The 18,268-nt window shown below is 38.4% G+C and overlaps 1 protein-coding gene across 12 annotated transcripts in view; it reads right to left on the bottom strand.

Moving 5' to 3' along the window:
- Nucleotides 1–18,268, bottom strand: part of MECOM (MDS1 and EVI1 complex locus) — a 543,943-nt gene that overhangs the window by 20,849 nt on the left and 504,826 nt on the right. For 7 of the 12 annotated variants that reach the window (XM_059163536.1, XM_059163528.1, XM_059163532.1 and 4 more), the window contains 5 exons: nt 17,354–17,501; nt 15,928–16,084; nt 10,175–11,531; nt 7,700–7,787; nt 2,633–2,659 (listed from right to left, as the gene is read on the bottom strand). In XM_059163536.1, the coding sequence (XP_059019519.1) occupies nt 2,633–2,659; nt 7,700–7,787; nt 10,175–11,531; nt 15,928–16,084; nt 17,354–17,501 (1,777 nt within the window). The remainder of the gene's footprint in view (nt 1–2,632; nt 2,660–7,699; nt 7,788–10,174; nt 11,532–15,927; nt 16,085–17,353; nt 17,502–18,268) is intronic. The other 5 variants (XM_059163529.1, XM_059163539.1, XM_059163530.1 and 2 more) reach the window with 5 other exon arrangements.

Below are 18,268 nucleotides of genomic sequence, written 5' to 3'. Positions count from 1 at the left end.
TATGTTTCCCCATTAGGACAGACAGAAGTGACTTAGACATCTGCCAGTTGGGTAGGCTAGCCATTCTATGACCAACATCAGTCTGCCTCTGTCTTGGATTAAGGTGTTGGATTAAGATGAGCTTCATCTGGTGCATGGGTCCAAGCCCTAACTTTCTCACTCTGTGCGCTGACTTGTATGATGGTCTTCCTGAAAAAACATGCCTTTTATAAGAGAAGTAGCAAGTTTTGACATTTATTTTGAAGTCTGGCTTGGTATGTTAAAAATCAACATGAACTGGGATCAATGGAACAGAATCTAGCTAATTGCATATTTCAATTTATGAAAAATCCAATGAAGAGGGCAATGTGTACTACTATGAAAAAGAAATTTGCTGAGAATGGGGAAAATAAAAGAGGAAAAATTAGATCATATATTTTAGAAATGCATTGCCCTGTGTCCTATTAATGTCATTGGCTAATCTCTGATCAGTAAATGACAGGTTTTTTTTTCTATGGAACAGTAATTTTTATTTATATATATAATAGCTGTTGATGGTATCTGCAGCCCAGATGTCTGGAAGAGGAAGTCATTGCACCCCCTTTCCATCCCCAAGAGGCTATTAACTTTATACTGACGCAAACTAATATTTAGATAGAATTCCCTAGATCCTACCAAAAAATGTAGCTATCTCTCTAGTCAAATAAAGTTAGTATTTTTAAAAACATTTCAGCAGGCAAGATATCATCAAGTGGGTCCTAAGCACTTAGCTTAACATTTATTATCTGGCAGCCAATAATTGATGACATAAAGAAGTTTCTCATTAAAACCATTAAAGTGACAATCTGATTATATGAAATGATATGTCCAATGGCACCATGAATTATGTGACCTAATGTTTTACAAATTAGATTACACATGCCTTTATCATAAAACAACTAACTTTTCATAAATAACTTATGATGGGAAAGTTTGTAGATTTGGTGGTTTTCTATATTTGTTCAGTTGATAATCTTGAGAAATCTCAAAATCATGGCCATTTGGGGGAGAGGTAAGTATTCATAGTTTATGGCTATCTCATTCCATGTATCACATTCAGCAGTCATGATTATGAAATCCCTTAGAATCTCTTTACCATTAAAATGATAAACTTTAATATTTTAGTAGTTCCTACTAATATCTATGTTTTATAATATAAATATAAACCGTGGCTCTGAAAACTCTATGATTTAGGGAATGTGAGTGTTTCCAAAGCATTACAATGTCAGTTTCTATATCATTGTATTAGCAGGAAAGGGAGACTAACTTAAAATCTGAATTGGCTTTTGTAAATGGGTAGAACCACTGGGCATTTACGTAGGGGACAGCATCTTATGGATGAAGCAGCCAACCACATAGGTACTGTCAAGTAACACTCCACCTTAGAAAAGATGAGGACCCTGTGCCACAATACTCAGAATGGACCTCTGCCAGGGAGGACAGAAGAGGAACACTGCAAATATAGACAGTGTAATCAAAGCACAGCCCCATCAGCTGTACAAATTCGTCTAAGAAAGTCGTGGTCTCTCTCTCTCTTCTTCTCTCTTCTCTTCTCCCTTTTCTCTTCTCTTAATCTCTTTTGGAATAAATGAACTGAATCCTTAAAAGTCTATCAAGATGAGAAAAATCACAATTCATCACATACTCCATGGAAGAAATAGAATGGATGAATTTCTGGTAAAGAAAATCTAATGTCGGATAGAGGAAATAGGTGCTAAAATAAGTGCTAAAGTACTCCAACTTAAAATAATTTATCTATCATTATATGGTGACCAAAAAGACTAAACTATAGTCCAAGATTTTACACATATCTCAGAATCAGAATAGTTTTGAGTAAAGAAGAGAATGAAGAAGTAGAAGTACATATAATCAGAGGAAATTTTGTAATATATGTTATTTATATGTATTTCCATCGACTCAAGTTTTGAGAGTGAAAACTAAGCAAGCAGTCTTCTTTGTATCTTGATCAAAAAAAAATAAAAATAAATAAAAATAAAGCTGTCCCCTAGTATCTTTACCTGACAACTGACTGAATCTGGAAACAGGAACTGAAAGTTGAGGAAGTGAGCCCCAAGGCTGAAAGATTCATTCACTAGTTAGATATGGATTTTTAAACATTTAGTCTTATTATTCCAAATAGCCAGAACCAAGTTCAGCCCTGGGATATACGGATGTGAATTCCAATGTCAGCTTGTGTCTACATGTAAGTTCAGGTTTTAACCTTTTGAAGGCTTTATCAAAAGCATCTTTAACATGCTGATACAGGTTCCCCCAAATAATGGTTGTTTCCACTTAGTGACCCATCTCGAAGGCTTTTTTAACAACATATTCCCCAGTGCCGAGAAACAGTTCTACATCAAGGTATAATTACATGAAATGGGTCAAATTTATAAAATAAACTTCTTTCTGTAAACTATTTATAGCACACTAAATGCCCAATTAAAATGGAAAAGTATTTTGCAGCTTGACGAAGCTGGAAAGCAATCCGCTGAAGCCGTATCATTTAATGGAAAGCGGCTCAGAATTCTTTACGTATGCATAACATTTTATAATATAAGTTGTTTTCCTTTTAATGGTACATTATTTTAGTCAAAAATATAAGTAGGAAACTTACCCAAGTTCTCTGATCAGGCAGTTGGAACTGGGAGCAAAATTGAAACAAAAACAAAAAATTACTTCTGTATCAGTATCTTTATTGCAATCTATCCTTTGAGAAATTAACATTTATACGGACTTTGTAATTTTTGTTTATCATGTAACTGTACCTTGAGTAAAGGCTCTGGAAATGAAAATTAAATGTTTTCATAACACTGCTGGATTTCCTCTATTTACCTAAATTAAATTTTAGCATCAAGGTTATAAACCAGAATGTTCTTTTTCAAGAAAGCTAAACAATACCTACTACCAAATATTAAATAGCAAAAGTAGATATTTCCTTCTTATGTGTTTTTAACTCATTGGAAAAGTCCTAAAGTTCAATAAATAAAACTTTAGCAATTTCCAGCAGCAAATCTAGTCTCTTGCATTTATATAATGTTAATAACAAAGAAAATAAGATATTTACTCAAACGTGAATCACTGAGTAACAAAAAGGTAATGTACTTGGAAATGCACTTCTTGACTTTTATTAGCTTGGGATTCAGACCATTATGGCCAAAACACATAAGGATATTAATTAAAAGAACTACAAATAGTTACCTATGTCAACTTAAGAATCACCCGGGAAAACTTCAGTGAGTTGGGAACACTTCCAGGGAGCATTGCTTGGCTAACGGGGATATTTCTTGCTTTTATAAATTATGCTATCTTTAATAAGGAAGATACATAGTTTTTAAGGATAAAAAATTTCTTGCAGAAGAAATGTAACAGTAAGAAATACCTTGCTGAAAGCAAACTAGAAGATGAAGGACAAAAGACTTAAGTGATTTTCACATCAATATGTGAATGGTAACTTGGAAAAAGACACTTTTTCCAAGTTCTTCGAGATACAGTAACAGGACAGTCAGACACTTTAAACACAAGGAAATAAAAATGAGTGAATAAAGGCCAGAAACAGAAGTAAAACAGAGTCTTTGTTGCAGATGCATACAAAACCAAACATCTGGAAATAAAATGTATTAACAACCAAAAACATATTTAGAGTATAGGAAACTCAGTCCAAGGAATAAGAGCTGGTTTTATAACCGCGTAACTACCAAATGATTTCTATGGCAGTTCAAACGAGTCATCAGTGTAAATACAAAGTACCTAAAATGCAAATTGCCCAATGAAATGGACATTCCAGGGATCACACATTCATACCATTCCCTCCATCTCACCTACTTGTGGCTGTCATTCCTTTTCAAAATTATTATCTGAACTAAGACCCCACAATTTTCAACCATGTATCCAGGAAGAAACTCTACAGTACTTATTTCTACCTACATTAAACTAACTTATTTACAATAGAAAAATAGAAATCTAAATAGTCCCCTAGTGGCCTGACACAGAAAGCATACTTCTTTAAAAATGGAACAAAGTGCAGAATTTAGACCCTGAGAATGAAAAAAAAAAAAAAAGGCATTATCTTCTAATTTTATATGTGTTCCAATATCTTCTAGATATTTTTTAAAAGATTTTATTTATTTATTTGACAGAGAGAGAGATGACAAGTAGGCAGAGAGGCAGGTGGGGGAGGGAAGCAGGCTCCCTGCTGAGCAGACAGCCCAATGTGGGGCTCGATCCCAGGACCCTGAGACCATGACCTGAACCGAAGGCAGAGGCTTACCCACTGAGCCACCCAGGTGTCCCTCTTCTAGATATTTTTGACAAGATTTTTAAAAATATATTTTATTATTCCAAGAGGCAGTGAGATGGCGTGATAATCTTTCAACAAAATTCAATAAATATCTAAGTTATCTATTGACATGTTCACCTTTCATTGATTAGGAAATGTGCCCTGAGGAGGGTCATGCTGAGTAGAATACAAAGACATACAAAAATTATAAAATCAGGCTTGCCCATAGAATGCCACTACCAAGAATTTATATTCCTATATCTATGTTTTCCCTAAAACATTAACAATATGTGGTCTCCCTCATTATGATGATGATATTATTATTAGAACCCTGAGAAATACATAGGGAAAGTATTATTCCCATTTGGAAACCAAAGATACAGAAGCCCCAGAGGGACAGTGTGACTTACTGCAGTGTACTTTAAATGGAAAATGGAGTCATGAATGGTCTTATCCAAGCATTTATTTAGCTACAAAATCATGGCAAGCCCTAGAAGCAGAGGCTAGGTCTTCCATTTTGGCCTCCTGTGGCGCCCTTACTGCTGGCTAACAGGCAGTGCTGAGAACACAGTAAGGGCCTTTCCCAGTGCTTCTAGATCTGTGTATAGTCCCACCAAAGAAGGTGGGCTCAGAGGATGGCAGGAGAGTATTTTACTGGCATTCTTTTACATTCAAAATGGAGTACTTCTGCATTCACGAATAATGAAAGCTTTCCCTCATTTAGGTCCTTCCTCTTGCCAGGCAGAATGTGTTCTACCATGTTATGTACATGAACACTAACCCGCACAGCCAGCCAGGTAAGGCTGGAAGGGACGTTCCCATCACGCTGATGGAGAAGGCTCAGAGAGATGAACTGCATTGCTCAAAACCAAAGCATTTTTGCTAATAAGCAGGAAAGCCCATCATAAAGCAGTCCTTTCTAGCCCCACATCCTGGCAGGTTGTCTTCGTTTGTTGGTCTTTGTTTAAGGGAAAGTGGATCTTGCGGCTAGGACTGAATTGATGGAGTACTAGAAAGAATTCTGCTGAAACTTTAGGACACCTGAGGCAGATTTTCTGAAAGAACAGACTCTTGGGTCTGAAGGCTTGATGAAAAGGGGGTAGCCCAAGCTTCTCTGGGTTATTTCACCTGTACCCCAGGGATCCATAGCCATTACACATGAAAACAGCCACAATGGTTATAAAAATTATAAAATCTTTCTGTAGCAGTTGGTAAATAGCCTCTGAGGCAGGAACCTTGAATGGTTCCCCTCCCGCCCTGGATGCATCTCCAAAGACCCTTTAGGCAGCCCACCAGCCAGCAAGTACAGCGTTGGCAGTTGGTGAAGCGAGGACTTCCAGGATCCTGCTCCAGGATGCCTTCCAGGATCCTGCTCCAGGATGCCAGAAGTCCCGTCTGCTTGGTCAGGATTCAACACGCGGGGTGTTCAGTGTGTCGATTATCACTCTCAAGTCTTATTATAACAGCAGCAGTAGGCAGTCCCTTCCACTGAGACGGGATCCTCGGTGTTGGAAGGAAGCATACACTGCCACTGTGTTCCTGCAGGCATGTTTGTGGGGTTCTGCTGCCAGCATTGGACAGATGCCTCATCTTTTGTGATCCTTTGCTCACTTTGGAACTATCAAGAGAGTAGATTTTCTTCTACCCTTTGGTTAAAAATATGTACATAGTCTAACACTTGCATGCACATGTGGAGTTATTTAGGGACAAAACTGCTCATCTTATGAACTAGTGAATTCACTTTGGCTAGCTAGAAATCTTTGAACGTCAGAGAGAATAAGGACTTGCCACCCAGCTCCTCCATCTTACAGATAAGGAGCTAAGTGCCAGGTAGCCCGAGTCACCTAAGGATCCTGAATCCCAGTCTTTTTTCCCCTCCATTATACCGTGTACCCATAGCACTTAATCTGGAAGTGGTTAGTTGCTAGATTTTAAAGATAATTAGAATATGAGAACAATTTGATTATTGTGACTAAATGTATAAACCTATAATATCCCCATGAGCAGCTAGCTATAATTAGAAAGTAAGTTCTCAAGAAAGATAGACCTTTGATGTACTCTCTGACACAAAATGCATGTTATTTTCAGCGTTATTAGCCCATGAGGCCTAAAAGTACGATTTAAATCAACCTAAATGTAAACTATAAGTACCTGATAAACACTGACCTACTTTATAATGTATTTCTTTTCCATAAAGTGATTATCTAAATAATATCATTCCTTAGTTTTCCTATAAAAAGTGAATACTACCTGGAACATTTCTAACTCCTTTAATATTAAATCATCTATTTTCTATACTTTGAAAGAGAGAGAATTTTTGAGCAATGATAGATTTCTCTAGCTAATCAGAACACGTACTGCTGTTCTCATACTCTGTTGTTCAGGACGTTGGGGAAGTACTTGAAAAGCTGAAGAAAGGGTAGCAGAAGGGGAGCGGGCAGAGGGGCAGGGAGAGTCACATCCTCAGATAATTTAATTTAATTACCTCATAACATTCTTTAAGACAGCTTGCATAAAATTCCACCAATTTCATTAGAAGAGCATAGTTTTTCATTTGAATATATTAAAACAATGAATTAGTTCACTGATTTTAAGCATTTTCATAAAAACTTTGCTTATAAAGATCAGAGTTTATAACCCTTAAAAACTTAGAAATAAAAAGCAAAATATCAGGTTAAAAAACACACACTTGAGATGCTTATATATTTGGTCTTTCAACAGAATTCTCCACATTTTGATTGTTCCATACACTAGTTTTTAAAAATTATCAAATATGTAAGGACAGAGGGATGAACAAATTAGACGGCAATTCTCTGCATTTTCCTTGCGATGAGAAACTATATATATTTTGATAAATGGACACAGCTCCATTCAGCAAACGGCTCTGTGTATTGTGGTAAATTCTTGTGCAATTACAGAACTTTGCTGGAATGCCCAGCGGTCCCTAGATAAATTCTTTCACCCTCTATGGTAACAACTTGTCAGGTAGACTCATTTCCTGTTTTTTATCTGAGCACCAAAGGAACTTGAAGGACCTTCATGAGTTTGGGACGAGTCGCAGTATGATCTGTCTCTTACTAGCAGTAATTTTTAAACACAAAAGACAACTTCAGTATTATTTTCTTAACTAAACTTTGCTCACTCCAAAATACACTTTGGCTCAATAAGTAGTTAACAGCAGACAATAATTTAACACCCCCCAAAACACGCTGTTTTTACACACAGATTAATTTCTTTTTCTTTAAAGAGTTTGGATTTTAATTCTGCTAGAATTTCCTGTGTTCTTCCACAGCAGCGTCATAGGAAATCCTAATGTTCTCAAGATTTCTTTCATTTCATTGCACCTGCTTTTCAGGATCAACAAGTTGGTTTACAAGCTTGAAGTCTCAAATTCAAAATACTTACTTGTGGGTGAAATAAGAATCCTGGAGAAGGTCTCAAGTATTTCTCTTTTAAAGCTTCAAGTGGGTCAGTTAGTTTTCTTTTCTCTACTCTGAAAGGTTAAAATTAGTTTTTGGAGATGAATCAGTCTCATATATCAATCACCATATAATTACTGACATTTCACACAGTTAACAATAAAGCAAATGGTAGGTTTCCGAGAAGAACACTAATAAAAATATAAAGACATCTGTTCGGTTCTTGAAGAATACTTAGGACACTTCTAGGCACTCAAAGAAAGAGGGTCCTATTTATAAAGGCAAAATCTTATTGAATGGCGATTAATAACAATAGTGAGGAGATATAAAAAAATGAAGACACATGAAACCAGAGGCATTCGTCACATATATGTACCTTTCTATTTCAAATGGAGACAAGAAGTCTGGATGATTTTGAAATCATGACAGAGTCCATTTTGAAAATTAAAGTCATTTTCTACCAAGAAACTGTTCCCCTAAGTTACTCATTATGTTTCTCCCATCCTTGCCAATGACAGCAGCAGAGTTTCTAAGTATACTGTGCACCCACTCTTTGAGGTTCAGGTGTCTTCTTTCGGATGACAAAAGATGGCGGAAGGTAAAGGAAAAGGAACTTTTTGAAGACAGAGGCATATAAAACTTATCTACATACCCCTTCTGCCTTCAGAAACGTTTGTCATTCTATTTACCATCAAGTATACAGGAAATGAGATCATGGATTAAATTAATTTCTTTCACCAACAGTTGGCAATTTTAAGAACTGTTGAATAAGTATGCTTTTAAAATAGAATCAAAATTAATACAAACAGCTACCACTTCTTGAAATTTTGTATATGCTATCTTTTGCATACACTACTTCACTTATTGAAATAGATCCTCTTATACCCATTTTATGGATTTTTTAAAAAGTTTGAGACATGGGAAAGCTGAGATATCAACTCAGGTCGTACACTAAAACCGGTGCTTAGGACAGGTTTTCATGACTTTGGTAAAATGATAGGCCTAGGCTCTTAATTCAGAGTGAAATGCCAGTGAGGAGACTGAGTTTCAACGAAGCATGAGGAAGGTTAGGAGGTGAAGAAGAGTGTAACAGGTGTGTGGAGGGATTGAATGCCCGCTGCCACTGGGAGGGTCTAAGAAAGAATGTCTGAGGAGTTCTCTTCACAAAGGGCTGAGATCTATCACTGGTCTGGAAACACAACTTTCCCGGCAATGTGTGCCATACAAATACAGCCCACACACAAAATAGGGAAGTGCTGTTTTCCCTTCTTTTCCCTTCTCTTATTGGGACTGCCACAGGAAGCAAGACGTGATAACTGAAAAAAGTGCGCAGGTGTGATACCGATGGCTCAGGGATATTTTTGTACTGTTCTTTTAAATCCCCTTCCAGTGGGAGTTAGTGTTAGTCCTCAACATACTGGCAGCATTGCTTAGTTATTGTATTACAGATGATAGGAGGCAGAAAAGGAGATTTTAGTGAAAAAGGGTTTGCAGCTCAAGTTCCTATTAAGTAATAGGAATCAATAAGTATTGTTGAATCAAAGAGTAGCACAAACTTGACTGTTTGTAAAGGAGAATCAGGTAAAAATGTGAAAATAGTCTCCTCTTAAAACAAGTCCGATGAACAATGATCCACACCTTCCATTATTTCTTGACAATGTTCAAGACTCGAGTGAGAAAGTAAATGTGAAAATGCTTGGTAATGTTCAAAATACATAATAAACATAATTACTCTCACTCATACTTTTAAAGAAAGCTGGTATTTAAAAACTAAATCGTTCTGAATGTCAAGCGAGTGTTACAGAACACTTGCCTAAGAGGCTTTTTATTAAGCATATATGTTTCCCCCAAAGAGTTTTTGGATGCATCAAAGAAAACTGGATAATGAAGGTATATAGAGACGCATTCCTTCCAAACTAACCACTCACATTATATACAAGACATCTTTGTGACTCATGTTTCATTTACTTTGGGCTCCTGGGAGATATACTTAGCAAAAGAATGTGAACAATACTTACTAAGGATGTATTGGTAGGTTCACAAAGAGAAAACCCATGCTGTTCTACGTCCCACTTCATTCCAAATATCCTGACCCATTTAAGTCCCCACACATATTTGCATTAATCCTTCAGGAGCCTCATTCTTCTGCCGCTTGACAACTTGCTTTAAATACAGCTTTCCCATATTTTCCACTTAAAAAATGTTTTTAAAAATAAATTTATTGTCAAGGGAAAGAACTCTGTGGGCCTCATCCCAAACCCCAAATTCAGAGACATCCAAAAATAAGTCTAAACCTAATGAGTTGACTGTCTGAGTAAAAAATGAATTCATGAGATCAAACAACTTTACTCTTTGCCTTATTATAATAACAAAAGTAATTTGTTACCAGATATAGCTTTAGAATGTAAAAACTGCCCTCCATACTCATGTCCACGTCGAACTGTCTCCTGTCCTCCCTTACCTGTAAATCGGGTCCATAAAGAAAGGAGTGGGTCTAGCATGCTGCAAGGAACCATCCGATGGGGGTCTTGGTTCAATGTTGCTTCCTTTCTTTTCCCCAAACACGTGGTTTTTACGGGGCTCAGTCAGCTTTGTTCCACTGGCTCTACTCCTACTGCCCATACTTAGATCCAGGGGTTGGTCTTGGCTTGTGGCAGGTGTTGCTGGAGGCTTGGAGGGTCCTGGAGTCAAGGGCTTCTCATCCTTTCGCTTAGTGGTGAGATCAAAGGGAGACTCAGAGCTTCCCTTCTGCAGTTTCTTTACTTCACTTGGTGATTGGGGTTCCATTTTCAAAGGTAACGATCGCAAGTCTCTATCAGGAAATGGGTACATTGATTGAGAGAATGCTGGAAAAAACGGGAGGGGAAACATGGAAGGGTAAGGTAAAGCTCCAACTTTTTTGTCTTGCAGCCCCACCAGTCCTGTTGAACCAAAGTATTTCTCAGCAATAGAAGCAATAGCCTTTATAGAATCATTCACAGCTCCTGACACCGCAGTCTGCTCCTCTAAAGATGGTGAGAAAATGGAATGATTGCTGTATTCTTTCTTATTATGTATTGAAGCCAGATTCTGAAGAGGGCTTACTTTGTCTTTGAACATTTTACCATTTTCTTTAAATTTCTCTTTATCACTTTCAATGTCACTTTCCAGATCAGAGCCCGAGGTTGTTTCCAGGTCACTGCCACTTGGCGTACTGACATCATCAAGGTCACTACTCTCTGACTGGTCACTGATTTTCTCAAGGGGCCTCTCTTCAGAGGACCTCTCGGGCTGGAGCTCCACTGGCTTATTGTCCCCTACAGATGGGTGTTTAGATAGTGCCTTCAAAATATCCTGTGTAGCTGGCAGTATCTGAGGATGTGTCATGAGGGGACTTTGACTTTTGTTTGTCTGTTCAGTACTTGATAGTCCTTTAACAGGAGAACTAGCAGGTATCAAAGGAGGCCTGTGGTACAAGCCGGAAGGAAACAGACCAGGGAAGCTAAAAGAAAATCCAGGAGCTGTTGGAAAGGTAAGACCAGCGGGATGCCTATTGGCACCGAAATAGTCAGCAAGGCCCGGGTTGGCATGACTCATATTAACCATGGACGTTTTATCCATAGCGGGGGTTCCAGGAAGTGAAATGCCTTGGCCAAAAAATCCACCTGCCGCAAAATGGTTCTTGCCCTCACAAAACCTCCTGTGTTTATTTAAGGAAGACGTAGTGCTGAACATTTGTCCACAGTCTTTGCACTTGATTTGGGTTCTGCAATCAGCATGCATGCGCTTATGACGACAAAGGTTTGAAAACTGAGTATAGGATTTATGGCAGACCTCACCTGTGTGCAAACAACAAAAGAGAATCTCAGGCTTTATGGCAATTGCTGCTGAATTGAGCAAGTATCACAATTGGTTTACCCAGAATTTCAATGAAGAAGCCAGGAAAAGTTGTTGGAGGTACCAATCTGGGTGCTCCAAACACAAAAATCCCCATTTCACTAGATTCCAAAGCAAGGCATCCAACCTGACAAATGTCTTGAGGCAGCACAAATATTCCATATATAAATATATATAAATATTTCTGTCATCCCCACTACATCATATTTTGTATCATATTTGTATACTTAAATATTTAGAGAAAAGTCCAATTCCAGTATACGTTGATTTCCCACCCAATGACTACCCTAACAGAATCTTAAAAATTAAAAGTCTTAAGCATAAAACACACCAGGAACCCCATTATATTTTTAGACCACCTCGAGAATTCTAAGTCTTAGCACTGAAACAAAATAAAACAGCCTTTCTCTCAATTGGCAACTTTACCTTTATTCCCTCTCCCCTTGGGGGAAAAGCCTGTGACTGTTCTACCATTATTTAATTTGCATTATATCATACGCTCTCATCATTCACACATCAAAGCCACACAACAATGCACATTGTGTATTCTGAGACATTTTTAACAATCATTTTCATGATTTGAGAAAGACTGACATAATTTACAATGGCTCTATTTTAAGCCTGCAAAGGAAACTAAATTGAATGTGGCCCATCCTGCATTGCTGGTTCCCATGAACTATGATCACGTCCTCTGACTTCCCCTCACACCAGCGGTTGTGCTAACCTTCCTGCATTTATGAAACCCCCGTCCTTGGGAAATATGTCCACTTGTTGTCATATCTTCGTCGGTTATCTCAGGGCTTGACTTCTATGGGGTTTAGCCAATTATGGTAAGCAGGGGAGGGTGCTCGGAGTGCTCTAATCCAGAAAGAACACAGCAGGGTGCGGCTGGGAAAGAACCCGCCTCCTGGGGCATTTGCCAAAAAAGTAGAACATCTTCCTCCCCACGTATGTGAAAACAGATTTAAGTGTATTTTGAGACCAAGCTTCGTAACCTTTAAGAACTCTGTTGTTCTGTACGAATCCCCCTCACTTCGCAGTTCGGTAGGATTATCGTGTTCGTTTCCTAAGTATCACATTTTAAAATCTGACTTTAGTAGAGATGAATCCACTTTATGTGTGAGCTTACTGTAAACGATTCTGGGCACATTTAATACATGCAGAAACATGATACGCCTTGTCAGTAGTTACTGAAACAAATTTATATAAGAAATTAAATTGAAGACAAACGCAACATTTATTGCTTTCATGGGATGATCGCCTTTAAGCACAGAATGGTGGAGCTCCTGAGTTAAAGCAGTAATAATTGAAAGAGAAAAAAAAAAAAAAAAACTCGAAGCAGATTTTACAGATGTTCAGTCATGCAAAACTCACCCAAAAGTTGGATTATCCCACACACCACCAAACGGGAAGTACCAAGTGGTCCCATAATATTTCTTTTACTGATAATGATTAAAATACGCTGTGACATATATCAGGGTACTTAGTAATGATAAAGGAGCTTTCAGCTGTGGGATGATTCATAACATGATAGAGGCTACAACATGCATTTTAATGGGAAGAGAAGATGTGAGTGATTTCTTTTCAAATCATCCTACTGGAATATACTGACCAGAGGCTGCTTTAAAAGTATGTACTCTTTAACCATATACAATAAATATACATGCTATTTAAATTCTTTGATACACTAATTAAAACCATATGATGCAGAGGGCAGAACATGAGGCTTTCACTGGTTACATTAATTCAGCTATGAGCAATAACAAGAAATAGTAAATAAAATGTCATTGGAATAATAAAAGTGCACTCATCGGGAAAGGAACACTTCTCCTCTGGGCATTAAAAGGCGTTGAGAAAATGTCTTGATGGGTCTTCAACCACGGTATAAACTTTTGAAAGGTTTGCAATTTTTGGCATAGAAATGTCGCTCTCTAGACTTCTCTCTTAGAGCCAGCTGGATTTAAGAAATCAAGACCTTCTCTATCTCAGAATCACAGAGGGTGCGTTTGACTTTCCTGGTTGTACCCCCTGTTACACAGATGAGCAATGTCTGTGTCAGGTCTTAAGAATGGAGAATCTGGGATGTTTCCCTAGGCAGGGGCTTTGTTTTTCTCACTAGAAGGTCTGCCCTGGCCCACCACAAACCACCAGGCCTCCAGGTGAACGGCTCAATTGATGTTGAAGTCGATACTCTACTGTAATTTTCTTAGTAATAAGGAATTAGCCAGCAGTTAACATTGCATTTTTCTACTTATTAAACAAATTAAGAGGTATTTTGAATATGTTCAGCCTATTAGAGCATGTGGTTTCTATTTGGGAAGGCCGGAGGTTTCTGTAAAGGCAGTGAGTAATTACCTTAGCGCTGGTGACTTTGGGCTCAAGCTTGGCGGTACACTGTAATAAGAGACAGTTGCCATAAACACACCAGTGGGGGTAAATCGTGGTGTGTGGCCTTCTGGTGAGAAACAGATATCAACTCTAGGTGAACCTCCTCTACTCCCAATCTCCACACCAACTCTCCTCTTTTGTTCTGAAATTACATGGCTATTATTCATAATTACCCCATGGTTCTCTGTCAGATTTTATATTTGAAGAATGCCATCTGCTATTTAAATTTACCAATAATTACTGAAAAGGCATTCATGGCAAATAGTTGCACAAGCTGATTGGAAAGGGACGCCCTATAGTGCTTTAAAATGAAACACTTGACTTCAACACAATTAAAATTCCAGATCCCAGAACCTTCGATGATAGGAATCTGTATTTTCTGACTTTTGGTTTAAATAATAGAGAAAGCATTAAATGGGTGATCATAATTCATTTGGCCTATTTTTTTCCCCACCAAAACACAGTAAATGTTTAAAGTCTGTTTCTGAGAAATCAGAAAGAAATGAGTTATTTACGCCCGTAACACTTTCAAATATATTTTTAAGGGCATTACGACCTAGAGTCAGAAATGCCTTTATGAGACAAGAAGTCTAAAATTTCTATTGTATACTTTATTTCCCGTGACTTTCAACAGAGCTTCCCCAAGGGAGACTAGAGCACCCTTTTGTTTATCAACTAGTCCTCTTCACTCCACCCAGGGAACAGAAGAACATAGGAGCAAAACAAGACTGTAGCATAAGCTAGAAAGGGAAACAAAACAGAACAAGACTCAAAAAATAAAAAACTCCCTTGATGCATGGAAGCACAAAAGAGGACTGTGCCAAGATAAAAAGGAGGAGGGTTAGTCTCTGGTATCTCCATGTTGGTACTAAAAAATATTTTTTGCCTATCAGGTCCTGTAGTAGTGTCTCATACATCTACTCAGAATTTTACATATTTATCAGAAATAAAACGTTTTATAAGGGTTCCCAAGTCAGAGGTTTTGCCATCCATGGAGTGTGCTTCAAAGAGTTCTATGCTCGTATGGATCCAAAATCAGTCTTGACCTTTGTGGCACAACTCAGTGAGTCACTGTGTTTGTATGCCCCGCTGAGCAATGGATCAAAAGAAGTCCAAAGTCATTGCCCAGAGGAACCGAAAACAACTGATTTTCCTTATGAAACATTTCAGCACAATACAGGGAATAGGAGCGGGTGGACAGAAGAAGCAGCAAACGAGCACTGAGTTTTACTTTATGCGGAATGTGTTACTAAAAAGTACAGGGATGTTCCAAGTAGTTGGTTGGACTGGATGTCCCCTGAAAACACACTACCTGTAAATTTGCTTTACTGCGGTGGGTTATAGAAGCAGCATGTCCAGCATCAAAGTGAGAATGTTCTGCTTTTCAACTAACTGAGAACTACTGGCCGGCAGTCTGTGATTGGTAACAAGTGTAGATTAAGGGGTATTTTATTCCCTTTCCAACACACCACACACACACACACACACACACACTCACTCCCAGTCCTAAGCCTCCTTGCCAAGTGGGGTACTTCCAGCCCTTTCTGATCCAGAACAGGTTTTTATCACTTCACCTCCTTTAGTGGCATCTGCCATTGTCAGCGTGAGACAAATCTGGTTGTCTCTATTAAATCCTACAACCTGGAGAGGCTTCCCATCCATTATTTCATGACTTCTCCCTTCTCTGCTCATTATTGATTTCATCTAAAAGAAAACACCCCAGGAATTACAGGCAAAAAAACACAAAACAAACAAACAAACAAACAAAACCAAAACCCCTGGATCTGGGTGTTACAAGAGTTTCTTGTAACAGAAAACAGCCTTACTGGACTGGACCATAAGGAGCTAATGCAGAGACCCTTCCACGGCCACGTGGCCACTCTCCTGATCACAGTGCCTTTTGGACGAGAGAAGGATGCAGGAAGGAGGGCTGGAGTGTGAAAAACTTACAGATAAAGGGCTTCACACTGCTGTGGATGTGCTTGTGTTGTTTGAGGCCCGATGAAGTGGCAAACGTTTTGCCACACTCCGGGCACGCGTGGGCCCGGGCACCAACATGCTGAGAGCGGATGTGCCGCTGAAGGTTGCTAGGGTCCGTGAAAACCTGCTAGGAAATGAGTACTGATTAATCAGGAAACTTAATTCAAGGACACAATAAAGAAGACCAGGAATGACTCGAGAAGGAATTTTATTTGTTTTGCTTTTTATTTGTTTTCCCCAAAGACCAAAAGAAAGTCATAATTCCAAAGCATGAGCTCCTCTAGGATAGGGACTGTAAATTATTCAGCTCTTTATCCTTAGCATGAAATGTCCATCAGTATCAGCTGAACAAAATAATTAATGGCATGATTAGACCGTGTTCAAGATCTTTTTGATCCCATTTAGAGTGATTAGAGTTGAACAATAAAATGCCAGCCAAGACATGATTAAAACTGGTGTGCTATTTCCATCCTCTAAACCAAGACACGCTGGGTACAAAATTGGGGGGGGAGTTTTACTTAAGTATCTCAAATCTATTCAAGGAGCTCCCCCAGGAGTTAAAGCTAACAAATGTGTTTCAGCAAGTTACCATGAAGCTAACACTATTCCTTAAAACACTGTACTAAAAAAAAAAAAAAAAAGAAAGAAAGAAAAAGAAAAAGTCACCTATACTTCTGGGAGCAAAACATCTCTAAAGATAATTTCCCCTCATATGAAGAAAGATATTCAAATGATATGAAAAGTTTTTGGAAATAGAAATCAACTTTAATGACATGAGGACATCTTTTAGTTAATTGAGAACCGTGAAGATTAAATGATGTGAACCAATGTTCTCATATTTCAGAGTCAAGGTCAAGATGGAGTGCTTTCCTTGCACCCCTATGCTGTTCAGCAGTGGCCACTAAGGGACTATGCTTTCAATTAGAACCAAGTCATGATTTATGGTAGGGACTTGGGTGGAAAAATTTTCAAATGCAGGAGTCTCCTATTCTTTCTGAACAGGCATTCAGAAACTTTATGTGACTTCCTCACAAATTGCTATTAAAAGAAATCAGTAAATGTGCATTGGATAAAATTTGCGTTCTCCATAAGGCTATAAAACAACCCCACACTGGCAAGCCAGTAGCGGAACCAGGAATTTACCAAGGATGTCTGACACCTAGTTCTGGAACTCACCATTAAGCCTCACTTCCTCCCTTACAAAAATAAAAGGACACCCACTAAGTGTTTTTATACACTGTACTAATGCCTTTTAGCATACAACACTCAGTCTACTTTTCTCAAGATATTTATAGTTTCCCCTCTCAAGGCTTGTTTTTATATATCATAGCAAGTGATGGATTAAGAGAGAGCAGGATGACAGAGAGAGGCCAAGTAGTCTACAAATTCACTGTACCTTGGCACAGTTTTCACATTCATAGTGCTTTCCACTGTCATGTGACATCTGGTGGCGAATTAAATTGGACTTCCAGTTAAATGCCTTGGGACACTGATCACACTTGTATTCCCTCTCTTCAGTATGTGACAACATGTGTTTCTCCAGGCTGTTAAGAGAACAATTGATTTAATAAGACATGGTGACAAAGAACACATTCATAAACAGAATGTCATTTTATTAGTAATCCAACCGGCAATTAAAGAGAAAAGAAGGAAAAGTGGTGAGGTGAGGAAGATGAAGAAGAAACAGGCCTGCAACAGACAAAAGAAAATGTATTTCTCCTAGACTGTGTCTCTTACTAACACAGAGAAGTACCCCTGTTAGAAAATAAATTGGATACAGCTATCAGGGATTAGTTGCCAGTTCAAGGGCATGGTAAACGACTAGTCGTTTGTCCAGTTCTCGATTCACTACACCATTCTCAGGTCAACACATTTTGCTCATACCCACTCAATTCAAACATAAACACTCAAACAGAAGATCCTCAAAATTGCTTAAGAATGTGCAGGGCAGGGGCACCTGGGTGGCTCAGTGGGTAAGCCTCTGCCTTCGGCTCAGGTCATGATCCCGGGATCCTGGAATCGAGCTGTGCATCGGGCTCTCTGCTCTGCAAACAGCTTGTTTGCTCCTCTCTCTCTCTCTGCCTGCCTTTCTGCCTACTTATGATCTCTGTCTGTCAAATAAATAAATAAAATATTAAAAAAAAAAAAAAAAGAACATGCAGGCAGGTATTCTATCTAAAGCCTATAACCTCTACATTCAAAAAGGTACTTTTTTCCCATATCGCTGTATAGGAAAGTAAGCTGTACGCTAACCATTCAACAAGCAATTTCCCAATATAACCCTGGGGTGATTGGATGATGGTGAAGCAGA

The sequence above is a fragment of the Mustela lutreola genome, chromosome 2, assembly GCF_030435805.1.
Source record: "Mustela lutreola isolate mMusLut2 chromosome 2, mMusLut2.pri, whole genome shotgun sequence".
Lineage (NCBI taxonomy): Eukaryota > Metazoa > Chordata > Mammalia > Carnivora > Mustelidae > Mustela > Mustela lutreola.
The sequence above is the reverse complement of the archived record's forward strand: the minus strand, read 5'-3'. Positions and strand labels throughout refer to the sequence as shown.